Here is a 13,472-nt window from a genome sequence, read left to right as displayed (position 1 = left end):
CACATTCAGACATCATCTGAGCCACACCCCACTTTCTGTGGTTTCTTCTTCAGAACACATAAATATTACCTCCTACAATCATATGTTTCCGCTATCCAATTTCCATACCTCTATTTCAGTTAGCTCTGAACAGTGTGTCTTTGAATAACTATCATGTGGTTTCATTCCTGCCTACTGATTATTACTGATCCCAAACACAGATCCAGAACTTTACCTTTGGATGAAGTAGAGAACTGGGTTTTCATCAACATGTGAATGATATAAAAAATACTAGCTCTGGGTAATTTTGACATGTTTTTTCAAGTAAATGTTAGTCAGTATAGGACAAAAGATAGGATAGGATAAAGATAAGGAAACTATAGGTCAAAAAAATTAACTACTGAGCAGTAACTGTGTAGCACACTGTCCAGGAAATACAAGAATCACCATGAAGCATTGCCTGCAAAACTCATGTGGGCCAGGGAGTCAAGAAAGGTAGGATGGTCAGTGGTATCTAAAGTCACTGAGAGATACAGTAGAACCAACAAGGACACCCTCCCAACGCCAAAATTCACCAAATAATATAAAATAAAAAACATCAACCTTCCATACAATGTTTTTAAATATTTGGAGCCACAACTAAATAGAGAGTTGTTTTAACAGATATTATCTGAAGTGCTAAGGCAACCAGTTATCTCCCACTAAGACAAATACATTATGATCTTAGCCTGCAGTTAATTGTGTTTGATTTTTGACCTTCATATTTCTTCTGGTTTATTAGGTTGCATCCTGTAAATATTTGCCTAGGGTAAATTCCACTGAATACAATATGGCTTACCAACCACCCCCATATAAAGTAATAAACCATTACCAAGCATGTACAATCCATATAAAAAAGGGTTGGTTTATTGTAGCTCAAATACGTAAACTGAACAATCCCAACATTTCAAAATTAAACTTTAGAAACACAAGTTTAACATTCAAAACAGGAATATAGTTTACAAGAAATATCCAGAAGGGAAATCCATACTCTAAATCCAAAGGGGGTAGAGATCACTGTATGGTAAATAAAAGTGTATTTTTACAATCGTGCTATCTGAAGGGGGAGAGGGGATTTTTTTTAACTTTCCGGTGCACGTCCAATTTACAGCAAAAAACATTACCAGACTACTGGGCAAAGCAACTTGATTCTGCCTATTGGGAAGGAGGGGGAGAGGGGGGAATCAAAGCAGGCCTGTGAACAAAATCAAATGGTGTTTATTCAGTTTGGTCACTGCAAGGTTCATTCTCCTCTCTTGCTGGATCTAACATTAATGGAGTTAGTCCTGATTTATACAGGAAAGGCCACACATGAATAGATAATTAGGACCTCTACATTTTCAGGTTCACAAAGCGGCCTAATCTCATGGCTGTCTTCAGTTTAGTTTAATCATCAGAGTGCCTGACCTTGGCTCTCCCATTAGGATATCTGTGGTTACTGGAGGTTTTGTGTGTAAATTTTAAGATCTTAACTTCAAACCACAAATATCAATCATCCCAAGGCTTTCACACATAACACTGCCGAGAAGAACACCTCCAAATGCTACCAACATCCACACCTAGTTCACAGATATTGCATTGGTCTAGAATCTAAAAATCACTGGAAATAGCTGCATGGTTAGAATATTTGTCAGTCATGCAACAGAGAAAAAGCATCAACAATGCAAATGTTCTCTCTGTACAAAGACTGCTTTGTGTTCACAAATGCTGCTTTTCTCTCTGCTCCTTGGATGGTTTTGCAATAGTTCACGGTAATGTATATGATTAAACCTGACAGATGGCTCATGCAATCTTCTTGACTTAACAGTTATTCTTGTTCAAGAGTACTTTGTAGTTATTTTGTTGTTCGTCTTGTAGGCTCTGAAGCTGTGGGAGGTGGAGGGGGACCTCTGCGATCTAAGTCATCTACATAGGACACGATGAGTTTGCGTCTCTCCTCTGGTACACAATCAAGCACCAGATAACGCTTGTCATTCTGTAGTATCTTTTCTATATCCTTTAGGTGTTGGTCAGATTCTTGGATCAACTTTTTGGATCTGCAATTAAGTGCAAGGCTTAGCATTACTATCTGAGTATTTCACAAGTGAGCTGGCACTGCAGTAACAAGTCCACTCCCCTAACAAAATCTTTCTTGACAAAGCAATCAGCTAGGGCAAATGCTCAAAAGAAGAGAGAGACTGGCCTGTCCTCTCATCTGCAAGATTACTCCTTCAGATCAGGAGTTGGGCAAAACGGCAGGGATGTGTCAGTGCCAAAAATCTTGCATTGGTATTGCTTGTACTTTAACTGCAGGTAAACAAAAGACTTCCATGTAAGCCGCTCTGATAGCCATTAGGGCTGAAGGGCGGGGTATAAAAAACATAAATAAATAATAAATAAATAATCTCAAGGGATGCCAGAACCTTTTAAAATCAGTACTTGAGTTGAACTACCCAAATATAATATAATAGGAGGAAAATAACAATTTCAAACTGATTGGTTAATGCTGAAGAACCTCTCTAGAAAACAGTCCCAATATTCCAGTAGCAGTCTAGTCAAATCACAGCATTAATCTGATCATTACATTAATTTGAGACAGCAATCGATTTCAATGGCAACAATAATCAGAATTCAATACAAGAGACAGAAAGAAGAGACATACAGACTGAAGAATTCATCCCATCAGCTCTGGAAGAGACACCACTAGCCTGAGAAAAATCTGCTGTTATATTGTCTTCTATATCTTTTGGTTTCGATATTTTAATCTGCAGGAAATATGTTGGCAAGGCAGTGTGATATACACACATGCAGTCAAAAAACACATACAATTTGCAAATATATGAACTGCAAAGAAAAAGCAACCTATTAAAATAAGGAAGTCTACTAGGATCAAATTCTCTATGTAGATTTTTAGGACTACCGGTAAGCAAAACAATCCATGTTTTGGCAAATGATCCAAATAGCTATGAACTGGAGGGGGATTGTGCTGCTCCATAACTCTTGTGTAACAGCTAGACTTTTCATAGTGAAATACCACATTGTATCAGGATTTGTGCAATGATATGAGAAACTGAGATGGTGTGAGAAAATTCATGGGAATTTTCATAGCAATCCTAAAATTTCCTTAAAAACTGATAAACTAACAAAAGAAAGCTAATCAGATATTGGACAAGGAAAAAGGATCAGAAAGTAAAATTTGGAAGAAAAAACATCCATCCCTGTGTTACATATGAATACATACCTGTATGTGATAAATTTGGTCTCTTTCAAAAGTGTTCTGAAATCTGCTTTGGCGGTAATGTATTTGTCTCTGATGTACTCTTCAAATTCCCTTTGCTTTTTCTGTAGGAAAAGAAGAACATTTGGAAATTTTTTCATCATTACAACACTGATCTCATTTTTCTTCTATGTTACACATTCTCATTCAACAAAAGATCACTGCTGGGGCTGAGGTAGGGATGGGAAGTTATGGCAAGTTTAATACAAAAACAGTACAAATCACCCTTTGTTTACATGGGGGATCCGTTCCAGACTCCCCCGTGTAAAATAAATAATATGTATGCTCGAGCCCCATTTATATGAATGGGGCTTGTGCATGGGGTGGTGCGGTGCTGCACGCACGCCCCATTTGTCCCTATGGGATGCGCCGCCCCTTCCTCCCTGAGCAGCTTTCAGCATATGCTGAAAGCTGCATATGACACGGACACACTGTACATGGTATCTTACCCTGTCACTAGAAGAGAATTTAATGCATCTGGGATCTTCTTTAATTATTTTCTTAACTTCTTTCCATGTTGATGTTAAAGTAATCTTTTAAAACACGAAGATAAAAGAAATAGTATTGGTTGTTATTTATTTCATGTTAACAAAGAATGACAGCCTGAAGCATCTGCAGAATCTAATGAATAAAATACAAGGGATGGGTCCAGAGCTAAAACCAGGTGATTTCAAAAAGAATGATGCAAAGCCAAAAAAGAACAGTTTTACTTTTGCATCATGCTTTTTGAATATGGTCAACACGATCTCCTCCACAGTGACTCAAGAGTAAAAAGAAGTATTTAAGAAACCTGCAGGATTCACATACACATTTTATATTACTATCCCATAACTCAGTAAGCCAATTCTCTTTTATTCCTTCATCATGATAGGAAAAAACAATTATGTCCCATCTTCATTTTGTTCATTGTTAGGTGAGGAGAAATTAGGAAGGCTATATACAAGCTTACGAGTCTACAAAGAAACAGAAAAATTCTTGCTGCATTCTGCTTCACTTATCAGCTCAGTGATATGTGATGGTGAAAACCTTTGGACACCTTTGGTATGTTTCAATACATACCACTAAGCCTGTTAATAAGCTGCCAAAAACTATTGACACAGGACCAAAACTATTTCTGTCCCCACTAGTACACATTTTCATGTCCCTTTGAGATCCTCTTGCTTTAATTTGCCAAAAGATAACAGGAAATCATTTACAAATATTCATTCCCTATTACCACTCCTTGAATGCTCAGCTCTAGAAGTATAGACCCAATCTAGTGGGTCTTGGGATAGACTTACTGGTATCTTGTTCCAAATTTAATAAGGCAGTAAAAAACAGAAAATAAATATACAATAACTTTACTAAGATGGTATAGATGCACATTGAGAAATAGCTAAAGAAAGACACAACTATGAAATTAAAGCATGGTTTTGTGTATGTGTGTGCGTGCGCGCACACGTATATAAAAATAAAAGGCAAACATCTCTCTTACTGATGATGTTTCATCCAGAAGTTGCCGAAAATGCTCCTTCTTCTTCTTTGTAAGAGCCTCTATATGTTCATTAAATAGTTTTTCCTTCTCTTCTCTTTCCAAAAGGGAGCCAGATTCCCATCTATGATCTTTTCGAAGTGTCCTTCTGGTATCAGACCACGACACATCTGAAGATCGCACCTAAAGAGGCAAAACTTTAGATTACTATACAGAATAATTTATTTTGTTATTCTGCACAGTTCAGTTTCAGTTTACTTTTCACTACAAATTTTACCTAGAACTTAGACATGAATGCATTGTTCAAGGAGGCAGAACATCTATGCGCTGCCCCACTGCGTAAACATAATCATAAACAGCTATGGAATACCCTTAAAGACATGGGAGTGCCACCACATCTGATAGTCCTGATGAGAAATCTATACTTAGGAATAGAGGTTACTGTTAGAAAAGAATAAGGAGAAACTGAATGGTTCCCCATTGGCAAAAAGGTCAGACTAGGCTGCATCCTTTTACCTATCTGTTCAACTTGTATGCAGAACATATACAAAGAGCAGGCTTGGACACAGAACAGGGACGAGTGAAGACAGGAGGAAGGAATAACAATAATCTTAGATATGCAATTAACACCATACTACTAGAAGAAAATATCACAGATCTGGAACAACTAAGAAAGATCAAAGAGGAAAGTGCAAAGGCAGGCTTACTGCTCAACATAAAACAAACAAACAAAAAATGACCACAAAACATTTACATAGATACAACCTAGACAATGAGGAAATTGAAGCAGTAAAAGAGTTCCCATACCTTGGGTCAAATATTGATCAGAATGGGGACTACAGACAAGAAATAATAATAGGAATGGGGAGGGCAGCTATGAAAGAATTAGAAAAGATCCTAAAATATAAAGATATACAACTGAGCATGAAAGTTAGAATTATACAAGCCATAGTTTTCCCTATTGCCACATACAATTGTGAGTGCTGAACAGTGAGGAAAGTGGATAGGAGGAAAATCAATTCATCGGATACGTGGTACTGGACAATAATGCTAAGGATGCTGTGGATGGCCGAGAAGACAAACAAATGGGTTCAAGAACAGATTAAGCCTGAAACCTCTCTGGAAGCCAAGATGATATCACGAGAAGGAATCTTTCTTTCTTTCTTGGAGGGGATTGAACTCAACAGTTTAACTGGAGGCTTCTTGATTCCAGCTTTACCCCTGAATCTACTACATAAGCTCTTATCGGTACAATATTAAGAGAAGATGGGACCAGGGAATGTGATCTGAATGATGAAGTCACCAGTTTTATTGAAATGTGAATTGGTTGCATCATTCATGTAAAATAATTCTGTAGAAAAAAATTCTACATTTCTCCTTTTATGTCCAGGAGCAGAGAACAGAATCAATGGGTCCTATGTCAATATCACCACCCTCAGGGTTTTTTTGTTTTGTTTTGTTTTTTAAGGCTGAAATTTGGCTGAGAAGAAAAGAACTGAAAACCTGAAGCAGATTTCTGGGCACTTCCAGGCTCAGTTTTCAGGGCAGTCTATAACGCATGTATGTGAGAATTGGCTGCAAGATTTGCCAAATAGAAACGTATCTTCTAAGAAAGGCTGGGCAACTGTGCAAGGCTAGGGGGTGCATTAGGCCCACTGGCGCATCTCTTCTCTAAAGAAAGGCCTTAAATGAATCTGACCCTGGGGCGCCTTGAGGGTCACAAAAACGCCCCAAGAGACTGAATGCAGCCTGAGGAGCAGGACTTATAAAACAGCATCCCACAACCTTAAGCCTTTAAAATGTGTTGGATTACCATTCTTATCAGTAAACAAGCCAGCAGAAATGGATAGGAATTTTAGTCAAATTCAGGGGAGGAGCATCAGATTAGATAAGACTATTAAATTAATAGCTACATTAGCTGTCATCTGTCTTCCCAAGAAATAGCTTGTTTGTTAGCAATATTTTTTGTTTGATCTTTCATGGATTACAATTGAGCTGAATGATTTTTTATATCTTCCCCATACACAAAGTAATTCTCTTTTAAAATATAACATATGAGATCCTGACCATATCAGACAGAAGAGCTTTGAAGTTCTGGATGGCCTCTTCTCGCTTGTGCTGCTCTCTTTCTCTATCAATTTCTTTCGTCTGCTCAGAACGAGCCTTCTGAACTTCTCTCTCTCGTTCACGCAAGCTTGCCTCGATTCGAGCCTGTCTTTCCATTTCCTTTTCTTTTTCAGAGTCCACATTCTAAAATTCAAGTCAACATTACAAATTTTGATAAGTACACATATTAATGCAATGTAAACTTAGGAAATAAGATGGATACATTTAATATTGACACTTTTAGAATATGACAATTTAATGCAACAACTTTGGAAAATATTTTTGCGATTACCAGTATAAAGTTCCAACCTAAGTTTCATTTTTTAAAAAACCTTTTAAAGAATAACGATTCAAATGGGTCACATAAATTATAGTGCCTTGCAAAAGTTATACACAACCCTTTGAAAATGCAAATTAAATCATCTTTGGTTCCAAATTGTACCACAAGAAGAAGTGGTAAATTTGAAGTGGAAGTTGAATACACCTGACCTCAATACACTCTTCTGCAGATTTAAAGAGGTGAAAGAGGAATGAATAATTGGAGATTCTTTTTATTATGAGCAGAAGACAAACAATGGCTGGTATTCAACAAACAGCTTGATTAGTTTTAAATGTGGTCATTGGATTTAGATTTCTAGAACTCACGCAAATGGGTTATCCTGCAAGGTGACCTTTTTTTTTTTTGGAACATTCTATATCATTCTCAAGAGTTTTGGTGGTCTCCTGGGCTCTCTAAAGAGTTTTGGTGGTAACCCTGCCCACCTCTGCCAGCCCTATATAAGAGGCTCCTGCCACAATCCACCAGTTCCATAGGTTGCCACTGCAGTCATCCTTGTGAATCAGCAAGACAGGACAAAGGGAAGACAGACAGGATTGTGTGAGTTCACAGATGACCACTTGAAGAACTATGCAACCTGTCCTTCACCTTTGTGGTCTCTGTGACTTACATAAATGGGACACTAGCAAGCCACAAGACATAGGAGGCAGAAATGACAGTACAAACAATAAACCTTTATTGAAGAACATGTGTACAGTCAACAACCATAAGCACAGCAACCCACCTGCTCCAATATGTCATACAAGAAGAATCACAGAGTTAACACAGTTTCAAAAGAAGGGAGAATCTCTGAAACAGTAGAACACAGTATTGAAATAAGGTTGTAAAGTGGGCCCTCTCCATACGCAGGGGAAAAACACATAAGCTCAACTCCCATTGGTTGCAATGGGGGAGCGCTTCTGCATTCGGTGCACGCACCATTTATCCCCCGGCGGCTTAACCTTCTGCGTAAGATTAAAGCTACGTATAGCACAGGCGCGCTGTATTTGAAGACATTAAGCAATACAGTACAGAAATAGCATTCAACAGTAATGAAATAAGGCTGAATTCAAAGGTATTCAGCAATACAGTACAGAGATAACATGCAATCAGTGCAATCAGTTAAGGAATGAACGAAGTACAGCTTTCTCAAACATGGTATCAGCACGAGACCTTGAGTCCATTCTGTAATCTGAAATAAAAGTCATAGTTTGGGACTAAGTAGCTGCATGACAGATGTCCTCGATCAAAACACCAGCTAGGAAAGCGCAGGAGGCGGCAATCGCCTGGTGGAATTGGCTCAAACCAGAGTCAGAAGGTCCTTTCAAGCCAGTTTTTAAGACAGCTGTATAGTCGATGCCACCCACATTGAAAAACATCGCAAGGGAACAGGTAGTCCCTTCGTCAAGGCCAAGTAGCAAACGAACAGTCTGGGAGTGGTATGGAGGCTGCAGTCCTGTTCAAATAGAAGGTCAATGCCCTCTGTATACCGAGACAGTGCCAACACCTCTTGCAGTCTAAATTGGGGGTTTCTGAAACAAGGAAGGTAACACAATGGCCTGGTTAAGGTGGAATGATGACATCACCTTTGACAAGATGATGTCAGGTCTCAACACAAAACCCTCTCTGGATGAAACCGGAGATACAGGTAATCCACCTGCAAGGCACAAAGTCTACCAGCTCTCAGAGCAGTTACAATGCTAACCAGCCATCTATGTATGGGTCATAGACAATACCTTGCTGCCAAAGAAAAGCAACTACAACAACCATCACCTGTGTAAACACTTGAGGAACTGTGCTGAGGCCGAACGGTAGAACTTGAAACTTGTATGTCTTTCCTCATACAGTGAAGCACAGGAAACGTCTATGACAAAGCCAAACTGAAATATGGAAGTGGGCATCTTTTAGGTCCGAAGTGGCATAGCAATTGTCTGATTTAATCAACAGAAGAATTGAAGATGAAGTCAACATACAGTATTTAAGCATCGTGGATGAATGTACAGGTTCACACCCCTCAAGTCCAGAATCAGCCTCAGACCATCATCCTTCTTGGTGATGATAAAGTACTAGGAAAATCCTCCAACCAACTTCAGAGTGTGGTACAGACTCAGTTTCTCCCTTCTGTAAAAGGATGTCTGCTTCTCGGAGTAGAACAGTGGAAGGAGACATGGATCAGAAGAGTCCCACTGGACGATAAGACTTGAATTTAATGGCGTAACCTCTTGTCAGAAAGTCTAGCACCTATAAATCAGCAATGATGGAGTTCTACATCTGATAGAAATTTTTGTAACTGATTGTGGAATGAAAAAGAAGGCATTGGAATAGTGGGTAGAAGATGCAAAATTTTCAGGGTTGAGAGAGGTCTGGATGATAGTGGGATTTGTGATGCAGTGGATAACGGCTCTGGGTTGTTCAGAATGAAGAGTGGTGTGAAGTGGGAGACTTGGCTGTCAAAGTGCTGTGTGACAGAAAGTCAAAGTTGGTGCTTGGGGGCTTCTTCTTCATTTGCCCAGACTTGAACTTCTGGCCTGATGCAGCTGACTCCTGAAAACTGCGTGGAGAAGATGTCAAAATGCTAACAGAGGACAGAGAAAAGGCAGAATTACTCAACACCTTCTTTGCCACAGTGTCCTCAGAAAAGGCAAAGGGTGCTCAACCTGAGGATAATGGAGCAGAGGACAAAATAGGGGAAATTCAGCATAGAATAAGTAGATAGTATAGGAATACCTGGTTAATCTAAACAAATATAAGTCTCCAGGACCTGATGAACTACATCCAAGAGTATTAAAAGAACTGGCAAATGTAATGGACCGCGGGAAAACTGGATCTTCAATTGGCATAAGTTGTTGCTAAACCTTAATGGCATGAGACTTGGCCATGTGGTGCGTCTGATCAGCAAATACTTTGATATCATCAGTTGGGGAGGAAGGGTCCATGGCGCACAACTCAATCAGAGGAACTTTCTAGTCAGCAGGACCACAGAATCAGAATCAGATCCAGACCTGTAACTCCCAAATATTGTAGAAAGATGGACGGCAACAACAACAGTTGAAGCAGGGGGAGTGGTACTGTATCATACCAGATACAGTATCCTGAGCTTGACCTGGCCGAGACACAGCCTGTTCTTGAGATGCAGTACCTTTAGAAGGGTCACCTTTGCTGAACAGAGGCCAGAACAGCAGAGTGTGTGTTGTACAAATGGCATCTCGTGTCTCAAGGTTTGTATTGAAGAACCTTTGTTCCTATAGTGGCAAGTATAATACCCACAACAGCTGTCACTAGGGGAAGAGCTGACCTCAGAATAGCAGGATTCTGAAAAAGGAATCAATAACTATAATGGTCATGTTATCAGCGGCTATGGACAGTTTGTGGATGGGACCAACGGTGTCTTTTGCTCCTGTAATGCTGATAGGAAGAAACCAATTCAGTGTCTGGATTAGAATAAGAGTGGCTTGGAACAGTACCAATGTTGCTGTTGATGCAGAGATAGAATTGCTGAAAGTGGTTTCTCTCGAATCGAGACTCGAACTGGAGAATGAGAAGCTATAACCCTAATGACACTCTGTATTTCTCTCTCTAAAATATGGTTGTTCAACCTTCTGTTCTGGAAGGAGATGGTCTCCGGCACCACAATACACTGTATCAGATAAGCCAGCAAGGAAGGTATCACGGTCTCAAGAAAAAATGTCTCTGAGGCCTGGCCTTGATTAAGAAGAAGAGCCCTCCCTCCAGTCCATCTGCCTTGGTCCAGGCCTCGGAGGGAGAGAAGAACTGCTGGACCTGATCCCTTTCCCCACCACCATTACCTTCTATTTTTGTGTTGTGTCTTTTTAGATTGTAAGGCAGGGAACTGTCTAATTAAAAATAATAATTGTAAGCTGCTCTGATAGCCTTTAGGGCTGAAGGGTGGGGTATAAGTACTCTAACAAATAAATAATAGAAAAATAACTGCCTGAATATGGCTCAGCTACAGCCATAGTCAAATGCAAAGAAGGCTGAGACACAGTGTTTTTCTGATTTCTTCTTCTTCTTCTGATTGTAATTTAGGCCAGTCTGCACCTCAGTCTCAAGAGATCTCCCTAGAGGATTAAATATCCTTCTTAATCAATGTATTTGCTACCTTTTGTTTAGAAGAGCTCACATTATTATTATTAACCTTTATTTATAAAGCGCTGTAAATTTACACAGCGCTGTACATAATTTTTTTTTTTTTAGTCAGATGGTTCCCTGCCCTCAGGCTTACAAGACACGACACAAAAGGAGAAGGGAGTGGTGGTGGGGAATAGGATCAGGTCCAGCAGATCTTCTCCACCTCCGAGGCCTGGACCAAGGCAGATGGAGACTGGAGGAAGGGCTTGGCTTCTTGATGGATGGTTAAAAGGAGGCTTCCTGGGTCAGAGAGGGGCTCACCTCTGGGAATGCTTCTCTAAACAATATAGTCTTTAATTCAGTTTTGAAACTGGGTAGAGAAGTGATGAGGTGTGCATGTGGGGGAAGAAGGTTCCAGGAGTAAGAGGCAGCAAGCGAGAAGGGATGAATTCGGGAGGGGGCAGTGGTAGTCCTACACTGTGACAGGAGACCTTGACCTCACATCCGTCCGGACTGAGGTAGCCTTTTGCATATTCAACTTTGATTTCTTCGAAACCCAATATCAATGCTGAGGACACACTTCATCTCTCAAAGACGTATAGGCTCTTGTGGTTTCAAGGCCTTCTCATACAGGCAAGCATTGAGGCTACACTCTTATGTTGTGTCTGGCCTGTGGTATCAATGCTGCACAGTGCACACATGAGGTAACAATATGGGACTCACCCAAACACTGAAAGCATTTTAAATTCCCATTTTGGTCATGGCTCTTAGTGCCACATTTGACTTATTTCTTAGAAGCAGTCAGTGGTACCGAGAATGCCCCGAGGGATAACATGGCTACAAAGCTCACATCAACAATCAATCCTCAGAAAATGTCTTTAATTTGAGTACACAAACCATGAGTAAGCTGCAGTGGTGTATGCAAAGGAACTGGTGAGTTTTGGCAGGAGCCCCTTATATAGGGCTGACAAAAGTTGGGTGGGGCTAATGCCAGAACTCTTTAGAACACTATAGAACACTCTAAAAGAGGCACTTTGCAGGCACAGGATAACCCATTTGTGTGAGTCACAGAGACTAGGAAGGAGGATGAAAAGGAAAAAAATGGACTATGAGGTGAAAATAACAATGCCTTCTCAGGTCAACTTGTCATATACTCAGGTCAACAAATGAGTCAGACATAAAAATCCCATAGCACAGTTGAGACTAAACAAGAATTTTATCTACTCTATTTCCCCCCCCCCTTTAGTTTCAAATACATCTTGAGAATACAGTGGGCCCTTGGTATCGGCTGGGGTTTGGTTCCAGGACCCCCCGTGGATACCAAAATCCGTGGATGTTCCAGTTCCATTAAATATAATGGCATAGTAAAATGGTGTTACTTATATAGTAAAAGGGCAAAACCAAGGTTTCCCTATGGGCATCAGAATATTTTAAAAGTATTTTCTAGCTGTGGATGCTTGAATCCATGGATAAAAAATCCATGCATAAGGAGGGCTGGCTGTTCCACATGACAGTTGGGAAGAAATATTTCCCTATTCATACACAGGGACTACTTCTAGCATATTGTGCCAATTTACATTTACAGAATACAAAGCCTATCCATTTATTAAAATTATTCTAATAGCAGGAGCAGGATACCAACAAATCAGTGGCTCTTAACTGTTTTGGGGGGGAGGGGTAACAGGCACCCCCCCATGAATGATCAAACTATGCAAACCCCCTCCCCCCAATTAAAAATGCATTTGAAATAATTGCCAAAGCAAAGAGAAGTCCAAAAAAATAATTTTTTCTTGTCCTGGTTCATGGATGCCTGAACCATAACTTGGACCATAGCTTAAGAATCCCTGATATAGGAAATGTGTATCACTAATAAAATGTTGGCTGAGAACAGTGCATCAGCAGACATACCTATGATGACACAGCTCTGTTCCTGTAGTTACTTTTGCTGACGTTGCCCTCCAAAAAACATACCTCTCCAGGCAGTGTATCAACCAAAGAGATCTGTAGACTAGGGTGCTGGAAAATGACTGCAGTGTTCTCTTTGTCATGGGGTGCACAAAGATATGCAGCTGGGGAGACCCCTTGGAGTCCTGCCACAGCTGCTTGTCTCAACACATCCTGAAAGAGGAGAGCTCTCCAATCATCATTCAGTTGGGGCATGGCCTGGCTTGAGATTATTTTTTTTTTTGGGGGGGGGGGGGGAATAAAATTTGGTC

At 40.1% G+C, this 13,472-nt stretch overlaps 1 protein-coding gene across 8 annotated transcripts in view; it reads right to left on the bottom strand.

Moving 5' to 3' along the window:
- Positions 1-863: 863 nt before the first annotated feature.
- The window catches only part of TCERG1 (transcription elongation regulator 1), a 56,949-nt gene continuing 44,340 nt past the window's right edge, over positions 864-13,472 (bottom strand). For all 8 annotated transcript variants that reach the window (XM_042448391.1, XM_042448399.1, XM_042448393.1 and 5 more), the window contains 5 exons: positions 6,813-6,995; positions 4,749-4,928; positions 3,724-3,807; positions 3,239-3,339; positions 864-2,054 (listed from right to left, as the gene is read on the bottom strand). In XM_042448391.1, the coding sequence (XP_042304325.1) occupies positions 1,853-2,054; positions 3,239-3,339; positions 3,724-3,807; positions 4,749-4,928; positions 6,813-6,995 (750 nt within the window). In that variant the 3' untranslated portion in view covers positions 864-1,852. The remainder of the gene's footprint in view (positions 2,055-3,238; positions 3,340-3,723; positions 3,808-4,748; positions 4,929-6,812; positions 6,996-13,472) is intronic.

This window comes from Sceloporus undulatus, chromosome 2 (genome assembly GCF_019175285.1).
Source record: "Sceloporus undulatus isolate JIND9_A2432 ecotype Alabama chromosome 2, SceUnd_v1.1, whole genome shotgun sequence".
In the NCBI taxonomy this organism is placed as follows: domain Eukaryota; kingdom Metazoa; phylum Chordata; class Lepidosauria; order Squamata; family Phrynosomatidae; genus Sceloporus; species Sceloporus undulatus.
Note: the sequence above shows the minus strand (reverse complement) of the source record. Positions and strands in the feature narration are given on the sequence as shown.